The 11,727-nt window shown below is 38.4% G+C and overlaps 1 protein-coding gene across 2 annotated transcripts in view; it reads right to left on the bottom strand.

Moving 5' to 3' along the window:
* The window catches only part of GREB1L (GREB1 like retinoic acid receptor coactivator), a 141,525-nt gene that overhangs the window by 53,990 nt on the left and 75,808 nt on the right, over positions 1–11,727 (bottom strand). Inside the window, exons 3-6 of one of the 2 annotated variants that reach the window (XM_085319314.1) lie at positions 11,078–11,249; positions 10,674–10,871; positions 3,359–3,535; positions 931–1,107 (exon numbers count right to left, since the gene is read on the bottom strand). In XM_085319314.1, the coding sequence (XP_085175440.1) occupies positions 931–1,107; positions 3,359–3,535; positions 10,674–10,871; positions 11,078–11,246 (721 nt within the window). In that variant the 5' untranslated portion in view covers positions 11,247–11,249. The remainder of the gene's footprint in view (positions 1–930; positions 1,108–3,358; positions 3,536–10,673; positions 10,872–11,077; positions 11,250–11,727) is intronic. The other variant, XM_085319315.1, reaches the window with a different exon arrangement.

Genomic DNA, 11,727 nt, shown 5'->3' with positions numbered 1-11,727 from the left:
AAATTAATCCARTACTATAATCCCTAAAACAGCTCAGTGATACAATCTTGCTCTGGTGTCACAGTGCCATTCACATGAGAATGTGACTCTTCAGATGTGAATCTAAATCCTTCTCTGGAGCTTTTCCCTTCCCTAGATCACCCTCTTTGGAACAACAGGTACCAGAGCCACTCTGTCTTTCCTGAGTGAAAACCTAGCTGAGGAAGGCAGGTAGTCTGCATATATAACCCTTAGTAGACAGCAAATAGATAAATCAATCCCTCCTTTAGTATTTGCATGGCTCTAGCTCAGAAATCCAGCATCCACCAGCAACAGAACCCATGGCTACCTTCCTTTGGCATCACAACTGTCATCTCTACAATACGTAATAGCAGTGCACAGGTTGCTCCAGGAAAGACTAAGCCACAGCGTAAAATGCACAGTAAATGGCAAGGGTATGCACAGTTTCTCCTTCCATTTCCTTGAGATCAATGATCTAGGGCTTTCTTAACTGTAAGCAGGCACTGGACTCCCTTTTGAAGTGCATGTGCTAAGACGAGTATCAGTGGAAAGCTAATGCTGGAGTGCTTGCTGTGAGTCATCTTATTTCAGGCATAGAAAATAATTAGCAGATTGAGGAACCTTATTTCTTCTACCAAGATGGCTCCACATCTCAAGGAGGATTGATTTAAGGCTCCCAGTGAAAGCCTGGGAGATGGAGGAAGACTATTTATAATTGCATGATTTCTATAAAGACTTAAATAAACTTCTTTGGTAAGACCCAGACACCACTGAAATCAGTAGGAATTTTCCACTGCCTTTAATCAGTAGAAAAATTCACCTTTTATAATATCATTTTAATGTATACATTTTTAATGGTACTTTCAATTTCCTGTTCAATACTAAATTAACACAATCTAAAATCCCTAAGTAAACGGACACCTTAATTACCTTTCCAGCAAATAAGGGGTCCCTTTGACAGTACACCTTGGGAGCTTCTTACTAGGTAGTACTTTAAGTGCTTCTGCTTCTTTGGTTGAGTGGTTAATTTCAGATTGATGTGATTGGAAAACTCTGTGAAGTACCGAAATCCTCTTTCTCCACAGCCTATACAATTCCCAGAAAATCCTGAAAGAGAAAATGAAACAAAAGGTATACATACAAATTTGTGGTATTCACTAGGAATAAGGCCACTTTAACCTACCTGCACATCTAATTAAGACTGACTGAAGGCCTCCGGCCAGAAAGCTGCTGTAGGTGCCCTCTCAGCATATGCATGTCAGGAAGCAGTTCTTGAAACCGTTCCAAGTCATACCAGCACGTACCAAAATTCTGCCACCAGTCTTCCTCTCTACACAGTGCGGAGAGCAATGACTACTCAGCAGAGTGAAAAATGCTATGATGCCAGTCTAGGAAATTTTGGTAAGTTTTGCTGTTTCACTTCCACATTTGGAGACATAAATATGGGGGCTCCAAGTAGTATGCTTGCTTCCCTCTCACAAAACAGTGGTTAATCCACAGTATCTACTGCAACTTTGTATAGCTAAAGCCCACCTTCATATTTAGTGAATTTTCTCTGGGAGACCTTAAACAAGGCACTTTCCAGTTAAGGTGAACCTTATAACTTATTAAATCTTGAAAAGAATCATTTAATGTCAAATGTTTAGATTTTCACCGTGAAACTTAGGTGTGCTTAAGAATGCCTTTAAAAATCTCTGATCTCTTACAAAAGCAATAGATTTAGGAATAAAAAAGTAGGCAGAAGACTGCTTTACTGCAGTGTAACTGGCAGAGTTTCATGGCTTCATTGAATTAAGATCTGGAGGATGGGGTCTAGACTGAAGATTATCTAACAGCTTCCATTTCCTCACAGAATACTGCTTCCTGCACTCACCAGTGAAATTTATAGTTTCATGAAAAAATACATTCAGTCTTTTTGACAAAACTGTTTTCCATAAAACTCTATTAATTAAGCCGTTATCTTTACCCTAACTATGCCTCATTGTCATCTTTTACCATGGTATTGCCCAGGATGCCCAAGAGTGGACTTCTTCATCCTGTTTCTCCCCTGGAGGCACAGAACGAGTTCTTCCCTTCTCCCCTGCAACCTGTTACCAGAAGTAGGCATCAGGGTCTCACAAAGTTACTGAGCCACACCTTTGCTCTTAAGTACCAGTTATGCAGGCCTAGAAATACTTAAAAATCAACATCAGCAATACCACAGCAGAGTCATGAGTCAGTAGGCTCATTATCAAACAATATCAGAGATGACAGACGGAGACAAAGCTCTGGAGGGGCTTACCAACAAAGACAAGTAACTACTACATTCGATCACGCTAAACACCATCTGTCTGCCTATCAGATGTTCCTTATTGATTGCTTCTTGACATTTCCCCTGCTCAGTGGGGAGCAGGGAGCAGCTTCTCTGAGGATGACAGTGTGCATGCCAGAGAGCACCAGGATCCCAGTTCCCCAACGGTACTCAGCAAGGACACACCACACCACAGCTCCCTCCATCCTGGTGGGATTTCTGCAACAGGTCTGAAAGGTTTGCAGTAGCATTTTAAATAGGAGTAAAGGAGAAATAATATTAAAGGTGATAAGTACCAAAAGGAAGTGTTTTCAACAGTCATGTGACACATTGCTAGGTTGGAACAGAATTTGAGCAGTGTGGTTAAATATGGGTAATTATGCTTTATTGCAATTCCTCCCCTGTTGAAAGGTCTTTCTGATTATACTCTAGGCAGCACAGTAACTGGGAGAGAAAGGAGAGAGTGAATTCAAAACAGGCTGAAGGAGCCAAAATACATTAAATCATTTTTAGCACCAGTTGTGAGCCACGCAGGAAATTTAGGTGCATATGCCTGTCTTCAACCACCAAAAAAGCATTCTTGTATTAAACTTTAAAAGCTTATAAATATAACCAGCTATGATGTAAATAATTTTTAGCTATGTGTTAGTTTTTGAGGACTAAATTGTCCTCACAGCTCCTATTGAAGATAATGTTCCTGGTGGAGCCAAGGGTAGAATTTGTCCCTTAATCCACAGAAAATAAATAGCTCACCTTCTACAGTTGTATATTTCTTCTTAAATGAAAATGCTGTAAGCATCAGTAGAGATAGAAAGTATATGGATATTTCACATTTAGAATTCCAGGGCTGCAATTGACTTCTGCCCACACAGAACCTTTATTACAGTTAATTGTAGAATCAGGGACTTATTTTAARAAGGGCTTTTAATCTATGGATTTAATTCAATAAAAACAAGCCTCTCCTTAACATATTTCTCACAGAATGGCATTAGCTGAAATCACTTCAGGTAATTTTGAAATGAYTTTCTCTCTGAATTATTATAGCAAGAAGAACAGAAAATCTCTTACCTAAAAGTGCATTTTTTCCATGATCATCTGGCAAAAACCGCTTGTCAACAGCGCAGACTAGAATGTGCTCAGGAAGGTTTGGAGACTTGGCTCCTACTAACAGGAAGCCTGCTGGGATATCAATTTGCTCCATGCACAGAGATACTAACCGTAAATCCTTGCCTGCTTGACAAAAACCTAAAAACGAAACCAAAACAAAACAGATAAATTTTTGAATGTTTGCTTTAATTTTCTTTTGCATCCATTGCAAACAAATGGGATTTCCTCCACAATTTAAGGCTGTAACTGGGGGTTTTAATATAACTTTTTCAAGGGAAGTAGAGCAATTTGAGGCAATATCATACTACTGTCTTAACATCCCACTGCCTTCAACAGCATCTGGTTGGGTCCCTGACAAAGAAAAAGAACCAACAGCTCAGGCTTTCAGAGATGATGGCTAAACATTACAGCACTGTGTTTATAGGGATTAAAAATCACCTGCCTCTTTTGCGGTCAGCATATTCAGCTTTATCATATTCCTTTTCTTGAGCAATTTCTACTTTCAAGAAAGGAAATGACAGGTGCCAGAAAAAGTAACAGTCAGTTGGTTTCCTCCACAGCAAAGGGTACAATCCCAAGGGGCTTTCTGATTTCCCTTGGATAGAAGTTAGTGAAAACACTTCCAAATTTTCATAAGGTTACATGTTGTGTTCCCCTCCAGTTCTCACTTCTCCAGCTGCAAGAATGATGCTACAACAGTAGGAGCCTGCCCTTGCACCTCTCCTAGGAATAGCTAGTGGCAAACTCCTCTATTTCAGGTAAGTATGGAGTCCAAAGATATCACACATTCCCTCATGGACCTTCTCTCTTTTGCTACAACCACATGTGCTGATGTAYACAACACTTGCATCTGCATGATCCAGTATTTCAAAATAAAGGAAATCAAATTCATAATGTATATTGTTCTAACATTGTTGAAAACAAACACATTGAATCTGAAATTACTGTAGTACCTATTAAGACATAAGCTATTAATGCATATTAATTACACTTCATTTAAATATTGTTCAAGCAGTCCATAGTTGTTACAGAATTTTTAAAGAAAAATCAAACCACTGGAAGAAGACACTGACTAAACATACAGGAGAACAATGAAATCACTGCTTAACCAAGAGGTATCTGAACCATTATTAATAYGCATATCTGCACTCTTACCTACAGGTGATAAAACACATAATTTAAAACTTCAGTAAAATTGGTGGAAGCAAATTTTATCATTGTGATTTCTTTTTTTTAATCTCAAAACTACTGGACAAAGAGCAGGCACAAARTGGAATGTAGAGTCAGTTATCATAAACTTCTCAGCAAGCAGCAACTTGTTAAAAACATGGTCCGACACATGCTCAGTCTTGGGCCTATAYGCAGCCTCTGCTGAAATATACCCACTGTTGACAATATAGGCAAGCAAGAAATTGGTAGATAAGGATTACGAAACARCAAGTGTGATAAGATTTGGAGACAGATTTAAACTTATGTCTTTAACAATTGCAGTTTAGCCTTGTCTYTACCTAAATATTTTCTCAATAAAGTGCAAAGAGTGACTAATAATTTTCTGAATGAGCTGATAGCTGATAGCAATACGAGGATGTCAAAGACAGCAGAATTTTGGTTGTCAGCATTGGCAACAGTTACACTTCAATATGAACTTGCTTTCAGAACAGGCCTATGACATTCAGAGTGCTGAATATCATACAAGAAATTTAAAGCCTTTTTGGATGCTTGTGGATTTCAATGTCCCACTCAGATGAAGCAATGCTCAAGCATTCCACAGGATTTGGGGCTAAGCAAGGACTCTGCTAACGACCCAGGCTAAGAAGCCATTTAGAAGCTGTGCTGGCAGGATCTTCAGCTACATTTTGAACAGCTTCAYGTCACCATTTTGGATGAATCCCAGGAGAACCCTAAGAAACACACCACAGTATCTTAACAAGGTGATGTGCATTACTCAGTAACATCTTAGTAGTCTCCACTGAAACAAAGCTATGCATCTTAGTTCGACATCACCAGCAACAGCAACCTTTTCTCTGAGAGGCTAGTGACCCGAATACATTTAATTTCTCTCACCATTTAGGATACATAGGGCTGTACTGCAGAAATGCTGCATCCTGCCTAACCTGCAAATAACTCTTAAGATTCACTCCCTGCATCTTCTCTTACTCCACCCAGAGTACCCCCTCCCAGAGGCCTTCCACATGCCTACATTTCCTTCTCCTTTCTCAGCTTTCTCCTGCATACTCGTCTGCTTTGGTCAGTGAAGGGTGTGTGCAGACCGACCAGCTAGCACATGCCCTCTGAACGGCCAGGCTGTGGAAGAGAAGAGGTATAATTACTCTTCTGCCCTAGAGGACGCTAGTCTGGAGACACTGATGTTGTCTAACTAGCTCCTGGACTTTACAAATCTTGCTGAATTTCAGTATCTTTAAGATCTCCAGCTTTCTGCCAAATGGAGCCAAAAGCAGCTACCGGCTTCCCGACAAACAGGCCACTGTACCTGCAGGCAACTGCATAAACCTCTTTTTCTTCGGAAGCCAGCYGAACAGCAGCACTGACCTTAAAAGCAATTTCCTTCGGGTCCCCTTCTGCAGCGATCCCGAGGCRGTAGCAGCAACAGGGGGCAGCACAGACAGAAACTCAGAGCCTTCGGGGGCTTTTGTTTGCTCCACAGCTGCATCAACAGCAGCACGAGGAGGCCGCTGAGTCTGGCCAGGTACATCTGGCAGGAACTTACAGCGAGAGATATTTAGAGAATGCAAATCTGCCGCTGTGCAGTAAAAGTCTTGGATTTTCTTTCACAGAAGTGCAGATGGTACATTCAAGGGCCATTCATTATCATTCTCTGCTCTGCTTTGGGGACTGAAAAATCATTCTTCTCGTTTTTAGTTCCTGCTGTTTTTTCAAACTAAACCAGAAAATCCCATGAAAGAACCACTTAGGTAGAAGCAAGTAATTCACTGCGGGGAGAGGAAGGAGGGATTATTAACTTTCTCTGTTGCATTCTAATAATAAAGATATATWTTCCTAGCTAACAAGCAACTTGGAGACCTCAACCTTTTCTTTTCTCTTTTGCATGATTTTGCATTGATACTTAATTCTTTGTGAGATATATTCATTCCAATATTAGGAAAGACAAACCATGACCTCCCTGTGAAAGTATTTTTATGGGCACATAAGCATGACAAGGAAAAAACCTCTTGAGCCACTGAAAAAACATTTTCTGTTTATTAAATTGTTTATCAAAATGTAATTTTCAAAAGTAAAAACACATATCTGAGCTGTTGTATTAAAAAAAATCATCTCCCAACAGGATCTCAGCTTTGTTTTTTAAAAGAGTAGGCATTTATATTCTGATTACAGATTTGCAGATACCAAGAGCAATCACAAAACAGAATAATGAATAGCTTTTACAGACATTATCTGCATTTCTTTGAAAGAAAATTCAATAGCTTTTTGCTTCTGAGAAGCACATTTGCATTCTCTAATATCACTTCATTTAGGTTAATACGGTCTGATCTTTTTGAAAATGAAAATGTGTCAGCACAATTATTGACTCCTAGAAGTCTTGGTATCGTCTTAAAAAATGAATATTTTTCCCCTACCAAAAAGCAAAAACACTACTTTTCCCCARTAGCAGTCTGGGGTACCAAATTCTTGTTGTACTGCAGTAAATGGGATATTTGCATAAGAAATTAGCTTCCAAGAATTACATATGAATTACAGGTCACTGTCACTTGCTGTTTTAACTTCACAGTAACTGATCAGGTGTTAAGTACCTGCTTACCTAATTGCCTCTGAAACTACCTTGGCCCTTCTTTAAGCATCAGGTAAATTGAGGATTTACTAACAAAAGGAAGGTGCTACTATTGTGTTTCACACATCTTGCATAAAATGCTATTCCACAAATTAGAAATAACCTGTTTAAAGCTACAGTAAACAAGTGGTTAAGAACAACTTCTTGTATTACTTTGTTGCATATTTGAGATACTTCTATGAAGTATTTTTATTGAAACCTTATTTTTATGGAAGAAATGTTACTCATTGTTCATCATGATTTTTTTTTTTAAAAAAAGGCCCCGAATAAGTGAATTCCCCAAATACTGTTGTTATTTTTGATTTAAAAGACTACTTTTAAAGCTAATGATGAGGATCAACTACAAATGCCCTTTATTCTTTTCAACAGCTAATTAACAGGAAAGTTAAAGGAYCTAATACTATACATAGCTGATGAACATCCAACTAAACTGTCACTTGTGAGGTATTTATTTTTTACTGATAAATAAAGGCAGTAAGATCTACTTTAWGCACATGTGACTGAATTCAGCCACCTGAATATAAGAAACAGATCACTGCAGAAAATAATATGATTATGACATAAATCCTGATTTCAGCAAAACAAACAGTACAAATGCCTTATAAGGGAAGAGATTTTACCCAATCTGTGTTCAAACCTGGGAGACAGGTTTTGCAGCAAGCAGAACTGTAACTGCAGGTTCTAGTTCCTAGATTCTGATCTTGGATCAGCAATTAAATACATTCTCAGTTTAAAGCATCTAGAACAGCTACAGTGACTTCAGTAAGTCTAACATCATTTTTTAGCATTTTCCTTATGCTATTTATCTTTGGAATTAAGTAAGAAAGGAATATAAAAAATGGCAGTGATTGTTTCTTATGTCTCTGGAAGGACCTGTGCATGAGAAGAAAGATGATCTATCAAATYAATATCTTACTGAGTATGATCTGCAGAGTGAATGTTTGGAAACCTGGGTGTTTCAAACACTTAAAYGAAACCGTCCTGACATATCATTAGAAATATTTTGAGAAGATGTATTTTCCTTTCCTTTTCCAGGTACAGAATCCCTTCCTCTCAAATCAGCTCCTTGAAGGAAACACTGAAGAGAGAGATAGACTTTGTGAACTCAAAATTGTAAATTTGACTGATGAGTAATGAACAATCCTCAAATTCTGAGGATACAATATAGCAAAACTCCTTCCAAGGTACCTTGATCATAAAAAATAGATTAAAAAAAATCAAAACACAGAACTGCACACATGAAGTCTTCTTCTTCCAGGACATACTAAAGAGCATAATATAATTAACATATTTTATTAAATACAGCATAACTAAGCATAATCTTCTGATATACAATTTGCAGCTAAACCAGACATCTTTACTGCAGTCAGCACTTGATAGCTGAGTACCTATCTGCATTGCCATGTCAGGTAGGGCAGCCTTGCAAAGCCATCCAGAGTAGAGGGTGGCAAAGGTATTGATGAATATGGCAGTTTGCATATGAAGAAAAAGGTCACCTCTTAACCAAAGGCACATGCATTTACCTGGAAATTCACACGTAATGTCTTTGTTCGGGCAGSTGAACACAACCAGAGACCACAAGAACACGTGAACATTGGGTGTATAGAACAAAGTAAGATTTCCTGATGTCATAAAAAGTTCTTTCACAGTTGAACAAATGGTGCCCTTGGAGCTAGGTAAGGTTTTCATCCCTATTCCCACTACTGAAAGGCTCTTCCAGAACTCTGTCACTAACAGCTGAAGAATTCTCAACTTTTAACCTGACCATTTTATCCACCCATTAGATTTCTGGCTACAAGACCCTATTGGCATGACTAGCTCTTCTTCCTCCTTAGTGTTTCATCCCGGATGTATTTAGAAGGTGTAATCATATGTCACCTCAGTTTTTGTTCTGGCAAGTAAAAAGCTTCTTATAACTCCTGCCTTTTCAAYGTCCTGTTGGTTCTCCTCTATATCCTATCTAGTTTATTTTACTTTTCATTAACAGAAGTGATTAGAACAGCTCATGTTCTCCACAGGAGATTTTGCAGCACCTTGTACAATGCCATTATTGATYCTTATTCTCTACTGAAAATATCTTCCAAGGAATACATATTATACTTTCTCCTTCTCTGCTCCTCTAAATTACAAGCCCTGAAAGATTGCAAAACCTCTTATTCACAGTCACTAACTTAAAACTGAAGAACAGTTTCTCTCAACAACTTCCCCCAGCTTCCCACAGCAGCCAGTCTTTCTATTTCTTTGTATTTCAGGGAACTGGAGGTACACTGTTAYAGAGAGTAAATAGGCTTATGTAAGCTACATTCAGAAAGGACAAAGGCAAAAATGTCAATGTTTRGCACCAATTACAAGAAAAAATTTCTAAAGATTAGCAGAAGCTGGTGCTTACTTGTATCACTGCATGTAACCACACACTACAGTAAGGTATAAAACCATTCTACAAATCACAGCTTTCTATGGTCCCTACGTAAGAAAGCCCGTAATTCAAGATGATGTTGACTAAAACATCAATAAGGTTTAGGGTCTAAGGAGAGGGGTTGTTTGTATTCAGGAATTAGTGGGGGGAGGGAGGTTGGTTGTTTTTAAGAGAAGCCCATATAACAATTATGAATAGATCTTCTTTCTTTAAGGAATAGTTTTATCTTCAGAATATCACAATTATGTGATAGGATGAACCAACTACATAAAGTTTACTTAGTTCAGCAAATACATTCACAATMATCTGACTCTTGATCTTCAACATATTTAAAAAAAAACCCAAAATAGTACCATCAACAATTTTGCTCATCTTCAACAATAATCAAGAAAGCTCAGGGTAAGTAAACAATAGACAGCAGACAGGAAAGACAWAACAGACATGCTTCCACTACCTGTTTTATAAGGCACCACGGGTTAGCTACTGCAGCTGTTCCCGTGAAAGGAACTTTGGGAAATGACCATCTTTGGGRAAAGGGGGTGCCCCCTACCAGCAAGAAGCTTCTCATCCTTCTTATCCCCCTAGCAGCCGAAGTAACACCTGGTCTCCATTTTCTCTCTCTCTAAACTCTTCCCTTTTGCCTCTGACAGGCCCCTGTTCCTTGGAAGCAACAAAATCCAGCTTTGCCAATGCTTCTGAGAAGCCTTCATATATAACCACTCTATCAAGAACTTAAGAAATGAGAACCAACCATACTGATGCTTACTTAAGCAACTGCTTCAAYGTCTGTAAACCAATGACTACCAAAATAAGGAGCTTTTAGAAACTAACATGAAGTGCCACAGTGAGTGATGCTGCTTTCAAATAATATATTCTATTTTACATCCTGAAAACAGTTTTCATCTTCAGAATTTTCTCAGATCTAAGGCTCTGATTGTAAACGATTTTTCCAGACAAACTTCCTAACTCAAGAGTTTCTACCTTTGAAAAGCACACACTGCAAATAAGAACTAATTGTAAAGATCACTTCAAGTAAAAGAATGGACACCAACCATCAGTAGTGCAAGATCCTTCTGGGGCAGGTTTYTGTGCATATGGAATTGGTGGACTACTTGAATCTGACATGTCTTCATCCTCCTCATCATCTTCCATTTCATTAACTGCTTGGTTGGTAGGAAAGTCCAGGTTTCCATTTTGTGAATAGCGATGTACTAACTCTTTATCCAACTCTTCCACCTTTGGTTTCACATCTGAACAAGAATACAGTACAAAATAAATGTGAGTATTTGTACCTATCTCCCTTTAAAATAACCAGTATGCCACACACTCTCTTCGAAGAGATCTAAAATTCAGATTTTGTGCACACAATTAACTGCAGCGGGTTTTGTTTGTTTTTTAACGAAAAGTATCCCACCCTTTTCTCATATAGAAAAATGACAATTGAAATGTGCCATACTTTCATGGTTACCTTCCGGCAAGAAAGGAGGCTGGTCTGAATCCAGGTACAGTTGTGAGAAGATGGGCCGTGGGACGACGCTGCTGCATCTTAAAGAAGCTTCTATAGAGTTATGAAGAGCTTCTTCAAAACGGGCAGATTTTAGTTGCCCTGCRTAAGAATTCCCCATGATCTAAAAACACAAAGAAAACAGTTAGTTGATAAGAGGATGGRAAGTTGGCAAGTTAAATCTTTTTAAAGTCCAGCAGGACAGGCATTAGCAGTGACTTATAAGTAGTAATAGAATATGCCGTGAAAATAACACCTCTCACTAGTACTGCATGTTCACATTTCTCTGAATCCGTTAGACTCTGTAACCTCTTATTTCAAAAGCAGCTCTTAGCACACCTCAAATACAGTTTTGTGTTTTCTGCCTACCTTTTCTGTCAACAATCTCAAGAATCTATCTAGTATAGAATTAATAGAAGGTAGATAAAGTTGTTATTATTTTAGAATTTTCAGAGTATACTACAAAAGCAAATATGAGGGGTAAAGAAAATTAAAATGTGTACTTCGCCTTATTTGCTGATTGTCTAATTGTGTGTTTACACAATTTTACTTGTGGGCATGCTACTGTCTGAGGAGAAACCACTATGTATAGACATCCAATA

The sequence above is a fragment of the Rhea americana genome, unplaced genomic scaffold (genome assembly GCF_003343005.1).
Source record: "Rhea americana isolate MKP2758 unplaced genomic scaffold, rheAme1 scaffold_58, whole genome shotgun sequence".
NCBI classification, from domain to species: domain Eukaryota; kingdom Metazoa; phylum Chordata; class Aves; order Rheiformes; family Rheidae; genus Rhea; species Rhea americana.
This window is presented reverse-complemented; position numbering and strand designations above follow the sequence as displayed.